General features: G+C 38.7%; 1 protein-coding gene across 1 annotated transcript; it reads right to left on the reverse strand.

The window, feature by feature from the left end:
• Positions 1-1,202: 1,202 nt before the first annotated feature.
• On the reverse strand, positions 1,203-16,927 carry NT5DC3 (5'-nucleotidase domain containing 3). Its single transcript, XM_010021692.1, has 13 exons — positions 16,748-16,927; positions 13,180-13,254; positions 12,673-12,728; positions 9,632-9,722; positions 7,850-7,987; positions 6,424-6,484; positions 6,084-6,186; positions 5,847-5,948; positions 4,777-4,858; positions 4,342-4,428; positions 3,019-3,159; positions 2,586-2,650; positions 1,203-1,464 (listed from the first exon to the last, which is right to left on the reverse strand). Exons 1-13 carry the CDS (start codon positions 16,913-16,915, stop codon positions 1,203-1,205), a joined length of 1,431 nt encoding a protein of 476 aa, XP_010019994.1. The 5' UTR covers positions 16,916-16,927.
• Between the last annotated feature and the right edge of the window lie 214 nt (positions 16,928-17,141).

A 17,141-nucleotide genomic window follows, 5' to 3' on the forward strand; every position in this document is an offset into this window, starting at 1 on the left:
CACATATTGTACCCAGAGTTTGTGTTCACGCATTACCTGCAATTTCAGTAATTCCATAAAAATTCTAAACTGCACCACCACCATTATTTTGCTTGATGCAAACCGTCCACCGCCCCCAGTTCAGTTTTCAGGGTTTAAGCTAAAAAAAGGGCATCAGTAAACTCTGGGTTTCATTTTCTCATTTCTTATTTTGTCTTTTAACTCATTTACCCATTGTGCGTGTTTACTTTTGAGTGTAAAAGTCCATTACTGAAGGCTATATGAAATACATTCTCTTCTAGGGAACAGCAAAAACCACATTACATACCACTGTAAGACACTTAAGATTTTAAAAAGCAGCATTTAGGCTCATTCTTAAGCCTGACAGAGATCTGTCTCCGCTTTGAAATGCAAAATGCAAGACCTCATGAAATGGCCTTAGTACACAAGAGTAAATATTTAAAGTCTTCTGAAATTTAAAAAGAAATAAAATTTAACGAAAGGAAAAGTTAACAAGAGGAAGCTGAAACAGCGCAAGTTACTCTCACTTTCAGTTTTAGGCTGAGGTCCACCTACAGCCAAGCACAGACATTACAAGCACAGAAACTGCAGAGAGAGGAGAAAAAGCCCCTCAGCCTGAGCCGCCAGTACTGTTATCACCGCAGTGCAGCAGAGCCACACCACCACCACAGTGGTTAGTTCAGTTACAGGTAAGGCTCTAGCTACGGCAGCAAGAAAAAGTTAAAATGCATACACACCATCCCTCTCAGTCTCACTGTAAACTGGCTGCTAACTGTGTATCACTGAATTACTAATACTGGATTTAAGCTTTTCAGTGCCAAGATCCATTAGAGGCTCCAGCTGGAGTGCTGAACAGGGCCAGAACAGAGAGTACAGGTATTTCGTTGTAATCCACAAGGCTGCAGATTGAAATTTCCAATGAACAAACAAAACCAACCACCCCAGAACACCACCAGTCCTTCCCCCTCAGATGTGTCCTCCCTCCCAGCCCACTACAGTTTTGGCAGTCCATCATCTCTTCTGTATTTAAGATGAGTTTTTACATCTCCCAGCAGGAGAGCAGAAAATAGGTACAACGCTTATGAGAACAAGTATGAATTACGTTTAAATCAAGATAACAGATTTAAGTGACTTAAATAAAATACATGTACATTCAAAACAGATTATGTTTTTGCCCATTTTAAAGAGAAGCTGCTGAATGTTTATTTGATCTGAACTGTCTCCTGTAGGAAAGGTATTCTGAAGGTACCAGTGTACAGCTGGTCTGACCAGCCAGGAAGTTCATGCTGCAAAGGAGTCCTTCTTGGATAAAACGTGTAATCAGGCTCATAGTTCAAGAGACAACTCAGCGATGCCATGTAGATATCCGCAAATCTAGAGAGACGTCTTAGGAAATAAGTTGGATTCTCATCAGTTCTGAATAAGCTTCCAAACTGTGCATTGAAGAAATTCCTGTTCATCTCCCTGTCACAAAAAAAAACCAACACCCAAAAAGAATGAAGATAGCTGCACACATCTCCTTACCAGCTAGCATCCAGAACCTAAAGCAAGCAGTTCCTATAGTCTGTTCCATGCATTATTCTCTTGACACTGCACTTCAACACAAGTAAACGCAACACAAGAATTTTTTGCCTCTCTTGCATATATGTAGCCTAGATCTAGCAATCACAGTACTGAAGAGAAGAGCTTCACACTTCTCCCACTAAAACCAGTGATAAGTTGCTTCTGACTTGAGAAACACTATGTCTCAAGCTTTCTTTATCCCAGAAATAGTGAAAGACAACTTTCGCCTTCATCTAAATCCTAATGGCATCTTTTGTCCCAAAGATAAACTTTAAAAAAAGAAAAAATAAAGTGAAGATTTGGCTTAATGTACACAAGAAGCTTAAACACATCTTGGAATTAACTTCAGTTTAACTTCTGCTATTAGTCACTGCCAAGTATAATTCCCATTTCATTTACTTCCTCATTTCTCGAGAAGGCTGCTGGTGGTACAGCTGCCAGCCTTGCCAGCTGTGCACTTCACACACTTTGCATTTAGGGATTACTCCTTCATAGTAGCAGACTTTTAGGAGTTTTAGCCCTATAACTTATCTTTGTGATGAGTCCACTGCTATATCCCGTCTAGTGCAGAGCCCAGTTCCTGCATACTCTAATATGTATTGTATGTAATCTGAAGAAATCATCTAAAAAAACCTGAAGACACAAGTCTTCATACAGAAACACATATTTAATCATGCAGAAGTAAAGCTGAGTAATCAATAGCAACAATATCATCAATTGTATATCAATTGTAATATCAACAACATCATCAATATGATGTTACCCTTTCATGCAGAAGACTAACATCTGTTCCAAAGGGGAACATGGAAAAGGGGTTCATATGCACAAAGGGTCAGAAGGGAGAATAGGTGCACAAGATACAGGTAGAATATTGCTTTACACAGGTAACTGCAGGTCTATAACTACCTGGCAATATAAAATCAGTGATAGAGAAAAATTATGAAGAGACCTCTGGAGGACATCACATAGAACACCTGGCTACCATGAAGCATATGGCAAATTCTTCATCTCCGGCACCTTACCTCATTTCCTTTCTTTCCTTCTTCCATTCTTCTAAAATCATTTGTGAATCAGGATCACGGTGAACCTGGAATGTAAAGTATGGGTAACAGGTAACTAATGATGCCCTCATAAATGAGGCCTTCCATTACTAAACCTTTATCAGCTAACAGGACAAGAGCAATGCTTTAGAGACCAGCATACAGAAGTTACCCATGTGCATTTTAAACAGTGAAAGCAGGAATAAATCCAGGCTGACCAGTGGAGGAAGGAGACAATATTTTGACAAAATTCTTATTAACTAGCCACACAAATAATTGCATTTATTTATCTACAGTCAAACTGGTGAACTTTAATGAGAGAGAAAGCACTTGCAACGTCAATGTCTAGTATTTAGAAATGGCTGTGTCTCTTCTGCTGTACAGAGCCGATTACACACAGAGAGAGAGAACAAACCTGCATGTGTTCCAGTAATCCTGTCAAGGTTTGAAGCCAGGTCATGGTTTGAATGTACTTCTCTGTGTTCATAATTTTAATCTCTGATCGTAACTCTGGGATAATTGCGCCGGTGCGCCAGCCATGCTTCAGGGTCAAATCCTATTTACCAAGAATTACAAAATACCAGTATTAGTCTTCAAAAGAAATACTTAAAAACTGAAGAGTTTGACCATTGTTTATCCCAAAGGGGCACTAATTTAATTGCTGATTATACATAAACAGAAACAGTAAACAGTGGGACTTAACTGTGCTACACAACAGAATTTAATTTCAGAATAAGCTTCAAAAGCCACATTTTTAAAGAGAGAGGGAGAAAACATATGAGCACTTGCAAATAAACATTAATTCATTAGGTTTAGAACAAACAGAAGTAAATTCCTCTTGTAGACAAGACCTCTGCTGCTGTCAGAATTATCTGGAGGAAACCATGTGTTGGGTTTCTGGTACTTACATATACACTCGTCTGACAGAAGGGTCCTATCAGGACCCCCAGCTCTTCAAGCTCCTCCTGACAAATACAGCACAAGGCAGCTGCTACCTGTGCTCTCTCCTCCATTGTACCAGAGAAGAACAGAGCTGCATCCTCTTTCCTTTGGCCCTCAGCCTTCTGAAGCACCCAAAACTACTCTTCTTTTTAAAAGCAGATTGGGACAAAAATGTTACCATCTGCTGCTGCTGAAACCTGTTACCGCAGCTTGGCAGTGCTAAGTCACATCCAGGCATTCATATGCCATCAATTACAAAAGAGTTAAGTGGTGGTTGCTTACTCTAAAGTAACAGTTAACAGTGCATTTGCTCATCAGGTAGTAAAAAATGCCTGCATAGGGGCTGAAAACCATAGCAAGATCCCAGGAAGGAAGTTTATGATTAGTGACAGGAAGTTGCCTCCTGCATTGAAAACAGAAGTTCATTCAGCTCATATTACACCTGGTAGTAAATGTCATCCAAATCAGCCATATCCTGTATGTTTGGATATCTATCCAAATATATTTACTCAATGTTACATCCGATACAACCAGTATCTGGATCAGGAATACAAACCCACACGTTCCTGAGCGCAGTTTGTAAACAAGTTAAATGCTACAAGTCAGGCGGAAAACAGGGTCAGCACTAATTTTCTTCACTGCAAGACAAGCAATATGGCTTAACTACCAACTCAGACTTTTGGTGCATTTAGAAATCTCAAATTAAAGTATGTTATATTGAATAACTGGGAGGAAGAGTGGAAAATTAACAAAAAACCTTGTCTTTTATCCTATTTTGGGAAAGTAAACTACTTACTGCCAAGTCACTGTAAATGTGATCACCAAAGTAGAGAACTTTAGAGCCCCTCCAGCCAGTAAGCTTCAGAAATTCGTACAAGTTACCCTGCAGAAACAATGACATGTACATTGCAGCAACGTGCCACCCGCACCTTCACAGGCTGAAAAAGGAATTTAGTACACCCCTGAAAATATTTTCACATCAAGAATCTTATCCTCGCTTTATTTATCATGAATTCCAAATTTTACAAGCAGTTTCAGTAATACTATCACTTCAAGAAGCAAGTAAGCTGCAGATATACAATACCAACAATGAATTCGTACCACTTCGATTATTAAAATAACTCTGTTAAAAAGCATATCTACTTTTTAGAAGCCTTTATATCTAAAGAAGGTTGGGATTCTAGGAAATAGGTATTAAATTTGAATTGAAAAGAGTTTACTGAAAGCATACCTGTTTGTAAATCTGACCTTTCTGCAGCTTGTGAATTTTGTCCCAAAGCAATACTCCCCTTTCATTCACCTTCCGAAAGGGTCTAGAACAGAATTATATACAATTGTTACATTGCTGTAGAAATTCCATCACTTTTTAGAAGGGAATTAAAATTTTAAAATAAAAAATATTGATCTTTCAAAACATGCTCTTTAGCATCTGGCCATTTTGTAATAGAGAGAAAAAGCAAAGCTTCAAAACTTCCACTTTAGCTAGTGCAATGCAATGCATCTATCTGGTATACCTATGACATTTATAAAGGAGTTTGAGAACAACCACTGAAAACTAAGGCAGGTATCCCAGAGAGGTGGGAAGAAACAGTGTGAATTGTCTGCCATTAAGGAGAAAACAGCAAAAAAGTGAAGATGTGTAAAAATTTTGCCCAATACCTCATTCTGTACAACTGAAAAACTGAGGGAGGCAGAGGACTGGGGCAAGATGTACTGCAAGGTTCTTTTTACAACTAAATGAAAAAACAAATAAAGGGGAGGGGGGTGGAATTCCACCTCCCTGTGTCTCACATTCAAATCATAAGTACACATACAAGAATAGGTCTTTTTCAAGTGTGAGAGTAGTGCATATGCATTACAAATGTGTTTACCTAGTGAAGCAACTAGTCCAAATACTCCAGTCTGTCAGCTAGTCTGCCCTTTAAATATCATGTGTGACTTAAAAAAACCCAGAAGCAATGAAAGACATTTCCAGATAAGGGCCGATTCTGAAAGGCACCAAAAATTCTCAGGTTTATTAAGAAAGGAACATGCTTCACCAACTTTAAAGCTAAGATGCTAGAAACTGCTTCTGTGACCCTAACTCAGTCCAGAAGGCCTGTAATAGCCGCTGAAACTTTCTCAGGTAAATATTTGGACATCAGAATTGGGTGTTGCTGCATTCTGTAATGACCTTAAACAGGATTTCATCAAATATGATTTCATTTTACAGTGCATCCAAATTGAAGTATTTTGTAACATGCTCTATAGCCTTATACGGAATAAGCTGCTTTAGTAAGTTTTTACTGACTAAATACCCACCTTCGCTTATCATTGAAAAAGTTTGGCTTATCAGCCTGTACAATGACCACATCAAAGAGATCCCTCCAGTCCTTGCCAACTATGAACTTCATGCCTTTGTCCCTAAAAAGTACAAAGGGATATTAACAGTGAAGCGTAACAGAAGTGCAATTATTTGTGCAACACAACGAACTACATTCGAGAACCTCATCCTCCCCATCCTTTAGAAATGCATACAGCAAACAACTATTCACTTACACAAAGCTGCTGGGACTGTTTGTGATGAGAAACATCTTCTTGCCATGATCAGCCAGCTTTGCTAACACCGCACGAGTTTGTTCAGCATAGCAGATGTATTTCTCTGTGAGGATTGAGGAAAATACAGTATTAATCGAAAAAGTTTTTCCACAAGAATTTTCTCTGCATTCAACTAAAGGTTCAGAACAATGAGGTTATACTTAACAAAGGCACCTTAAACAAGTCAAATAACTCTTTCAAGATTTAAAATTTAGAACTTGTAATCTTAAATAAGGATGTCAGAAAGATGATTATACAATCAGTGAAAAAAGGTTTGATAGATGATCCCACTAGTACTTACCAATATCTGCTTCAATTGCTCTGTACATTATTCCTTTGATGTGGACATCCCGGATTGAATCCTGCCAGGAAAGCAACAGAGAACCACAGAAATGAAAAATCTTTTCAAGTATAAAAAACAGTGCTCACTGCATAGCAGTAGTAATTTGTTTGTTAAAACAATTCCTTTCTCTGAATTACATTCAACTTTATAGAAATGCCGTGTGATTTTCATGATATATATGTCACCACCAAACAAAGAGTAAGCCTGTCCTCCAAGAAACTAACTTCATAATTTTGGGAAGTATGAAGCTGTATAGCAGAGGGGCTGTTTTACACAACTATGAAAGGGTACTCAGAAGGGTGAAGTGGGGTGAAAGGCCTTTGCAGAAGCAGAGTCATCACAGATTACCAATGACCTGCGGAGCAGAACACATTCCTTTCCTCTTGCAAAAAACCCAAAAGCTTTAAGTCAGATTTTAGATTATGATTACTCACAAATGCCCTAGTTATTTGAAAAAGAAATTTATGAACAGATGAAAGAAGCTAAATGCTTAAGCAAAATACTCATAAGGCGCTCTGAAGGCATTTGGCATCTCTTCTGAGCCAGCTCCGTACCAGCTCTGTTTAGGACAGCACTACTGCCATTTTGGTACTTACATGGGGCATGTCCTAGAAATCCTCAAAAAATGCCTCTCATAGGGCTTCCAAAATGTGGTAATGCTGAGCAGTACAGAAGTTTCTACCAACAGTTCAGCAGAAACCACAAGAACTAGCCTTCTGACTCTTTATAACCATATGCAGAAGGGAAGATTATTCTGGAGGTCAAAAGTTTCCTGGACGGAAACCCTGTGCAGACAAATACCATCAACTTGGGCATAACCTCTTCTATTCTTAAACAGCTATGGCACAAAATTGTCTCCTCTGCAGGATATATCCTGAGGAATCAAGAGGGTCAAATTACTCTAGTCATTATTACTACATTCTTTTGAATGAGGAAAACACACAAAATAGATACGCCAAAAGCAAGAGACAGCAAATGATCATATACAAGTGAATATACAGAGGCAGTACAACTGATAGCTCTGAACTGGAATTCCCTATAGCCTCCTCTTATAATTCCCCCCAGTGAAAAAGTATACATTTAATAACAATCAAAAGAAACTTTATTGACATACAACAGCTTCTTCACTTTCCCCCATCTACCCCTCAAACCTACAAAAAGAGCAACATCACATTTACAACAAATTTCAGATTATTCTGTTTCTTTTCCAAGGTCTACCTTCATTTTACTTACGTTTTCATGGTCACATTGCAATAGTTACTCTCTACAAAACATAGAGTTGAGGTATTTCAGTGGAGCTGACACACCACTTTGAAGCTTCCTGAAGAGCTCAGGGAGAAGACACACAAATGTAGAGGTTTACCTAAATCTTTAAAGCTAGTACCTTCACATCTTTGTACAGATGAACGGGCTCATAGTCTATGTTGTTTTTCAGAAAGTATTCATTCACACAAGAAAGTAGTGTCATTTCTGGCAATGAAAATATATCCATGAACTGCTTCATTGTATTTCCTTGTGAGCTCTATAGTGGTGGGAAGAAAAGAGAAGAAAACACAGGTGTTTCTCAGATTATAACACTTCCATTCATTCAGTAGAAGCACTTCAGCTTAGTTGCAGATATTCAGCTTTTGCCATAACTGTTCTCATTGCTTTAGATGCTTTTTGAACTAACAGATTTTTTTTTATAAAATATCTGCAACAAAAGTGTTTGCTTTATTTTAAGAATTAATCATCATGCTTTACTCTTAAGACCAATATTTAAATTCATAAACATAAAAACGAGAGTGCTTAGCTAGAAGTCAAGAGAAGGACTTGGAGACCTTCACTGGAAGTCTGCATTTCTAAAAATAAGAGGCACTGGGTAGTGTGATGAAGTGGAGGTTTTGTTATCTTCTTTTTTCTTTTTAATAAGGGGAATACTGATTAGGACTACAAAACAACTTACATCCTTGAAAAGAGGTGATAAAAAATTGTAAGAATCTACAGTAATGAGGTTACAGAAGAAAAGATTTCTAGTCTACCACAGCTGTAAGCATACTTGCTTCACAAAAGTAGAGAATCTCATACAAGAGCAAATACAAACCAAATACTTCTCAAGAAGAGGAGACTTAAAGCAACTAGCCCAAGACAGCACACTGGTCAAGACCACAGAAATACAGAATGGTTGAGGTTGCAAGAGACCTCTGGACATCATCTTGTTCAACCTCCCTTCTCAAGCAGGACCACCTAGAGCCAGTTGCTCAGGACCTTGTCCACATGGCTTCTGAATCTCCAAGGATGGAGACAACCTTCCTGGGCAACTTATTCCAGTGCTCGGTCACCCTCACAGTAAAGAAAGGCCTTCCTGATGTTCACTGGAAACCTCCTGTGTTTCAGTTTGTGCCCATGGCCTTTTGTCCTGCCACTATCAAATAAAGCATAGACCTGCAGAGACCAAGGCACCCCATAGGGAATGTCAAGGCAATATTCAGAACTGCTGCAGAGACCAGACTTGGGAATTCGAAGTTCAGATCCTCAAAATAAGAACAAGCGCGAGAACAAAATGCTCCACGGCACAAAGGGCCTTTTGTGTCAACATGGAATTAACATCCATAAGCAAAGGGGGTAAAATAAACCTGGTTTCTACTGAAAAGACAGCACCGTTCTTCATCTGGGAAAGAGAAAGGAACCTACCAGCAAGACCAACTTTTCCCACAAAGCGAAATCCTAAACTTAAAAGCTTTATCTTTTATCATTCTTCTTTTGTCAAATCCTCTTACAGTCAACTCTGCCAGCTTGTATGCAAGGGATGCCTCCATACGTTTACTTGCTGCTATATCAGCTAAGCCATTAGACCACTGGGAAGAAGTACATAACCAGGGAAAGGCACCAGATACGGTTCATTTCCCAGCCTTTATCAGACTTGCTGTGCAAGTCATTTGATTTTGTTATGTTCCACTTCTCGGTCTGTATAACTGGGCAAGGGAACAGTGAAAGAAGAAACAACAGCAAGCAGGAGAAAGAAAATATATTTGTCATTTTAGAGAGCAAACTTCACATCTAGCACTGTAAGTCAATCATGTATTGAGAAAACACAACTGCTAGTAAGAACAGGTACAAAAGGCAATCACCACTATCCCTCCCCTCCCAAAATAAAATAGTTTTGAAGAGCAGTTGGTGGTATTACCTTTCCGTAAAAGTCGCTCATTTGTTCTAAAGGGACATGGGAGCCATCATACATTGCAATGACTTCTTCATCTGGGACAACACTGAGGCCTCTGGAAAACAACACCTACTTTAGTTCAAAAGTCAGATTAAAATCTTGACGTAATTACCAAGTGAAAGTCTGACATCTTACCAGATCTGGAGCTTATTAAAATACTAATAATGTCATAGGAACACTTTAGTCCGTATCTTGAAAAAGCATCTTTCTTTATGGAACAAGTAACTTTTTAACAGGCTCAGGCACATGGAATGCATTCCAATTTTAAGTCCTTTTTACTTTCTTACAGGAAAAGAGCTAATTAGTCTCAATTGAAACCATGCCTTAAGGGTTTCTGAGTACTAGTTAAAGCTTCCAGCTTCTTAACACAGTAATTCCTCACTCTGCTTTTGTTTCATACAGTACTGATGATGTGATAGTGTTTAAATCAGATTATTCTGCAGCATGACCTTGAAGACTCAAGGGAAAGAAAAATACAACCTTTAAAAAAATAAGAATTTTTTTTAAAGTGTATCAACAGTTCTGTTTCCCAAAATTTAAGATTACTTGAAGCATTGTTCAAAATAGCATCCTGCTCACAGTCAGTACACTCCATCTGTACAACTACAAATTTCGACTGACAGCATTGACAGATGCACTAAAAGCATCACAGTTCATCTACAGCAGTGCTCCCACTACTGCTCTTGGAGATGTGTATTGTCAGAGGGATACCAGAACTGGTTACACCTCTCAGTGCAAATGAAACTGTATGCCTGGTCAAATCCTGCTACTGTCAGCTGTATAATTGACTTACAAACATACAGAACACATAGAAGGTTAAAACTAAGAACTACAGACATACAGCAACTGACAGCAAAGCTCCATGTTGGCAGAGAAGAGAAAGGTAATCTCATTTTAAACAAAATTAAGATAAAGCATTGAGTGAAATGTAGCTTCCGTTCTTGCTCTTACATACACTTACACATACCAAGATGTGTGGCTTAGTGGTTCCATCCAGAATTACTTTGGGTCATGCAGAGAACAAGGGACACCAGCTCTCCAACAAATCTCAACACCTCTCTAGAGTTTTCTTGATTGGTCGTCATGTTCTGGCTTTGGATGTGCATTTAGTACTAGGATTTGACAGCAGCTGTGATCATCTAGCTCTTCATTCTGCCCCACTCTAAGTCATAAGGCAACACTGCTGATGGACTCACCTCCCATTCATCTTCTCTGCCAGGTCACTATACAATTCCAGTCTTACCACTACCCTTCTCAACGACATCTGTCAAAGCTTTCAGCCCATTTTTTGCTCCCCCCATGCCCATACAGGTGTTTGGAGAAACAGCATGTAGATGTGATGATAATCTGATGACCAACTGATCCAGGCACCATCAACTCATGCCATCCTTTTGTCCCTTCTATAAGCACTTCTTCTGATGCTCTCATAGAATCAACTAGATTGGAAAGGGCCTTTAAGATCATCAAGTCCAGCCATTACCCCAGGACTGCCAAATCACCACTACACCATGTCACTAAGGGCCTCATCTACATGTTTTCTGAACACTTCCAGGGATGATGATTCCACCACTTCTCAAATTTAATTCCCCTGCAAGGTGAGGGAGGTGGTGAGTGCCCCCGCAGCCCCTCCACCAGAGATACATACATGTTTCCACTCATTACAATCTTAGTATTTCTGCTACATACCTCTACAGATAAATGTAGCCCTGATTACTTCACCTAGCCTTTAATCTAGCAAACTAGCATTTTTCACAGTGAAACATGTAATAATGTGGCAGCCTTTTAAAATGAATGTTACAACCAGTGACCTTCACACTGAGTTCTCTGGTTCCCTCGGAGGCCTGCATAAATCATTCCTTTGAAAACCACAGGAACAGGTTTTGTCAGTTGAAACATACATTAATTACTCTACACCAGCACATATAAGTGGTATAAAGTTTCACTCGCACTCTGATGATACGTACAGAACACATTCTTTTGGCAGCTTTAGATAGGTACTATCTTGACCGTATGAGGCTAATGCTGGACCATGCCATCTTTTTTCCTCTTTCATTTTCCTTGCCTTCCTCTCCTCTTTCCCAAAGGGCATCTCAGACTAACCCATAAAAGAACAAATCAATGACTATGGCTGAATCATCTACCTATCTGCCTGACTAGCAAATGAAAGTAATGAGCGCATGACCATCATTTCATATTACCATATACAGTCCCCCATAGTAAATCACTTCAAGGTTGCATTATCTTTTGGCCTCAAAAGAAAACTTTTTGTCTAATGATACCAAGAAAGGTGCTTAGGCTTCTTATTTACTTGAAAATCTGGTAGCAAGTGTGGTATTCACGTCAGTCAAACGTGTACTGTTTCATTACAGCAAACTAAGCCATACTAAAAACTCTCCTGTCAAAGATCACACACGGCATGCCTGTATCACGTAACAACGCACAGCACAGAAATTTCCCATTTAACATCAGTTCAGTAAACCCAAAAAGTGTCAGGCTGTGAGAACACAAAGCAGTTGTGGTCCATTCCGCAAGCATGATGAGGTTGATGTGTCCAGACTTAAAAGCTCTGTGCAAACACAGCAAAGACCTCTCAAGTATCGATACAACCACACCAAAGTCATGCTAACGGGCACTCTGTAACCATTATTTACATAGAAAGCAACAGCAGAGAAGTCATCAGTGTATTTTTAGATGTCTTTCAGCACAATTTAACAGCCGGAAACAAAGTGAGTCAGCACTATGTGACCAACCAGCTTGCCAACTTCCCCAGCTCTGAACTGGGGAGCCAGCTGTACTGTATCAGTCACGAAACCTTGTGCACACACCTCTGTGTAGCCCCAAGGTGCAAAGAAACCCCCTTGCTAGTAATACTGTTAATTCATGTCTGAGCTTGTCAGGGCACTGTTCCCAATGCGAACCTAAGATGTACACTAATAAATGCAACTAAGAGACTCAAAAAATACGCAGATAAGTTTTTATTATAAATAGGAAATAATTTTACTCACCTATAAACTGTTCCCAGCTGAATATAATGAAAAGCATCAATCTTCATTAATAATGCCTTGCAGGGAAGAAAAACAAAAATCAGTTTTTATCACATCAACTGTTCGACATGAAATAATAAAAATCAAAGCAATTTTATCTATAACCTTTCTAACTCAGTAACGCGTGAGCACATTTGCTTCAACTTCCTTCATATAGCTTCTGTCAATGGCTTTTACCCAGGGCTTGCAAAATCACCAAGGAAACATTGTCCAGTGACCTGAGCTAAGTCATGAAGAAACACTCCTCCTACTAACAGATGCCTGCTTAGTTTTATTGTGTTGCACTCTAAGTTGTCTTCTGTCATCAAAGCAAGCACCCAAAACATTTCCTACTTAAGAGAAAAATACGAAACAAAAATCACTCACTTCAATGCAGAGTGAGAAATCAGAAGACTTAAAAGCCCGATTTATTTTCTTTGGCTAGGTTCTCAGCAGTAGATAACTCATCACAAAGTTATTTATACATACCCGGTGCACATCATAATGAAGTCCTCTGATTGCAAAGTTGGGATCATAATCATATTTTCTTATTTCTGCAGGGTACTAAGAAAAGAGAGCAATGACTTGATTTTAAATCTGTAACAACAACTAAAAACCTTTTTCTACAGAATTTTAAAGCCTACATTTTGTATGCTGCTCATTTGCACTAGTAATGAAGAGGTTTTTTGATAGGTTGGCGAGTTTTGCAGGAATCTATGTTCAGTGCAAGACAAGTCATTTTTTTTTCCAAAATGCAAGGTCATTGTTTTAAATCTAAGTCAAGCACAGTACCTAAAGTTGGATATCCACACATTAGCCTTTTGTTCAAAAGGTTATTTTAATATATACACCTTTGAGAGCAAACTAAATTTTCTTAAATTCCTAAAATTTAATGCTGTGTTATCTTACATTGTGAAGATTCCCCAAGAAACAAACTATATGAAGACAGTTTCCAACTCAACCTTCCAACTAGAAACCCAAGAACATGCCATAATTTACAGAGATACCTGAACTTTACTGTTCACTTCTACTGGGGGGAAAAAAAAAAAAAAAAAAAAAAAGCAATACATCATCAATATTAACAGCAGAAAAACCCAAATCTTTGTCATTCTCAAGAAATAACAGCAGCACAACTGTCTGTTTTAACTCCCTCAGTGCAGATCATACTCCTGATCTTAGATTGGCGAGTTTGAAATTTAGACCCCAGAGGTGTTTATAAAGATACAATGCACTACAAATAAACACAGATGGGGAGGAAGGAAGAAGAGAATTCACAACAGCTGATGTTTCCTGGGGAAGCCATGCTTCCCCACAGGGACTTTCCTCAAGGTATAGTGTGTCACAAAGATCAGATCCTGAAAGCAAGCTGGTCATTAAACATCATCAGGGTGAGTCATGTCAGAAGACCACCACAGTGATCCAACTGTATCTACCCAGAACAGCATTTGTAAGACTGTTTAGAGATGCATGTGAATTGAATGACTGCATAGGTAGCTCATACTCATATTAGAGTTTTTCAATATTCTTCAGCACAAGCCCATTGTAATTTTGGCCTGCTTTAAGCATAGGTTAGCCATGAAGAAAAGATACGTTAGGTGTTTGCCTTGGGCTAAGGGTTTTGTTAATTTGTTTTTAAAAGGTAAAATGCTTCAGTCATTTCTGACAAGGCTTGAGAAAACTGTAGTTTCTTTGATTAACGAAGTGAGAGGCAATCTTGATTTCCCTCCCGCAGGCATAGCCATCTTAGAACTTGACAAATGAATCTCAGGCACAGTCTCCACCTTCCCTACAGCAGTCTCCATACATAGAGGGCTGATTTACAAGCGTTCAGTCAAAAAAAGTATATTATACAGCTTCAACAGAGGCTGTAGCTACTTTTACAGGAAAACTAATAAATATCAATTTCTCCACAAAGTTTTTACATATGCTGAAGAGGATTTGCTCTGCAACTGCGGTAGACTGTGCTTGTACCAGACACAGGCATCTAGAGTTAAAGAAAATACTCCTTTCTGCTGACTTCTGAACTATCAGCCCCACTACCACTTCCAGAAAACATGGGTGAAGCTACTGATCTGAATAAAGGACAGCATCAAAAGCTTACAGATGGGTTGGGAAGATTTGTAGATTTGGCCAGGGAACATGAAGCAGAAGAGAGAAGTGAAAACATCAGAGGAAGATACAGAATGTGATCAATCACAAAGAAGGAAATTTATTTCTGACTTTTTCAAATTTCTGCATACTTGACTTTCCTACTTCTCACTACTAGAGGGCTGTCATTTTGCACACGTGCCAGCAGGCATGAGAAAAAAATTTGAGCTTACCTTGGCACACAAATCAAAGCTTCCTTACAAGCCAAACAAAAAAAGAAATGATAAAAAAATTGCACCGTTTGCTTACCTTACTCTTGGGTAGGGATACTTGTATCTGGACTGAATCAGCAGTCCAGATAAGGTGGCACAAGGCCCATACATTAGGAAAGAAATAAGCCCAAGAGCAAAACTTTACATTCAACGCCTTCTGCCACTTCTGAGATTAGCATTAAATTGATGTTTATTCTCTTGGACACACTTCAAAATTCCTTGCTTTCTACACCACATTTTGCAGTTTCTGATGAATTACCTCATACCGCCATGACCAAAATTGGCTATCTTTTAGGCTGACTGTGACAGTCATAATGGGCAATACTATCTAGAAGTTTTTCTAATGTTAGAGGGAAGGAAAACATTAATAGCATAAGAAGCTACAGAGAGAGCATTAATAAAAACTGTTGTCCCTCAATAAATTCCAACAGGAGATGATATATATCAATAATCTGTCTCAAAAAGTAATCACAGCTTCATTTCCTACAACTCAAGAGAATTTAATTGAGACAAACTGGAAAGTTACTACACTAATGCATTCAAGTAGTAAAGACAGAGCAGAGTTTGAATCTTGACTCCTACAGTTAAACTGGGGTTTTTTTGCAAGAACCATGTAGCTTTAATAAAGTATATTTACACATCCTACAGAAACTGCTGCCGAGACATGCCAACATCTCAGAGGGATCAAGTTGTGTATGCTTGTAGCACCCATCAAGTTTTGTTTGTTCTTCCAGTGATATTTATAGATGTTTATATATAGCTCCTAACCTTTAGATTCAAATCCAAAAGTAGAATAACACCACCCATTCAGATTTAGGTTATATAAAATACACAAGCAGTTTTATTAATTAAGTTACTCTGTGGAATACTTTTGCAGGAGTGTTTTTCTGCAAGTCCTGCAGTCCAATAAACTTTGCCTCTTTCTGTCCACATTTTCTTCAGTCTTTTTCCCTGAATAGCAATACCTTCAGCTTCTCAAGTCACCCATCTTTCCCATCCGCCTCCAGCTTCATGACACACAGTAACTTATCCCATCCCTAAACTACACAACAAGCAACTCCAAGATGCTGGGATGTCAACTAGTCACCGAGGTAAACATGCTGCTTGGTGAGGTGACAGGGCAGTGCTCCCTCTTAGAGGACTACGGAGGTGAACACTTCATTGGGTCTCTCTTATATCCAGCCTGATTACAGCATTACTGCATGCGCTGCCCCTTCAGCTAACTCAGCTGAAACGCTGGGGACATAACAGAGCACTTCACAAGCACACAGTGCAATCAAAGACCTCCTGAGAAGCCAGGCTATAAGTATTTTGTATGGAAACTAATCACAGCGCTCACAGCAATGCATAAAACAGAACAATGGTACTTTGTAAGCTTCTTATTTATTAGACTCCAATAATTGACAATCAGAAAAAAACACCAAAAAAATAACCAAAAACCAACCACCAAATTAAAAAATAATACAAAAAAAAAAATCCCTCTGTTCCTTAACAGTTGACAGATTGTGCTCTGCTCAAAACTGCAGCTGAGAATAAACCAGGAATTGTGTGGTTCATATGAAGCTGTTGTACAAAATGTGCTGTAAGGGAGCCAAGCTAGGACTAAGGCATAAAAAGAGTTATGTCCCTCTCAGTTAGAAATTATTTATAATACTCTTTAATCGTCAGTTTATTGTTATTCCATTAATTTTTCTTACCCGATGCTCATTAATAAGAAGATCTCGAGCAGCATTGAAGATCAGCGTGTGCAGATGTTTTGAATAAAAGACCAATGTGTAGTCATAATCAAATCCATAAATTTCGATGTCTGACAGGCTCATTTCATTGTTTGAAAAGATAGCATCTGGATTCAGCATGTTACTCATGATTGAAGGAACCAACTCTGGGGGAGAGAAGAAAAAAAAAAAAAAAGGTTATACCAGCCTTGTAATTTTATTTAAATAATGCACAGAAATCCATTAGCAATTTCTAAATATAGATAAATGATGATGGAAACTATCAAACTAATTCATACTAACCAGCTAATCCTTAACAACACAATGCCATTGAAAGTGCTGTCCCCAACTTGTCTTGGTGACCCACAGCTTTTAA

Source organism: Nestor notabilis, unplaced genomic scaffold, assembly GCF_000696875.1.
Source record: "Nestor notabilis isolate BGI_N333 unplaced genomic scaffold, ASM69687v1 scaffold1579, whole genome shotgun sequence".
Taxonomy (NCBI): Eukaryota; Metazoa; Chordata; class Aves; order Psittaciformes; family Psittacidae; genus Nestor; species Nestor notabilis.

Excerpts from the sequence above, each read along its gene's own strand:
- NT5DC3 (XM_010021692.1), bottom strand. The coding sequence starts at position 16,915 with ATGAGTAACATGCTGAATCCAGATGCTATCTTTTCAAACAATGAAATG. Across the intron at positions 7,988-9,631 it reads TGAGCGACTTTTACGGAAAG|AGCTCACAAGGAAATACAAT; the intron begins GTAATACCACCA and ends CCACCACTATAG. Across the intron at positions 6,187-6,423 it reads AGCAATTGAAGCAGATATTG|AGAAATACATCTGCTATGCT; the intron begins GTAAGTACTAGT and ends CAATCCTCACAG.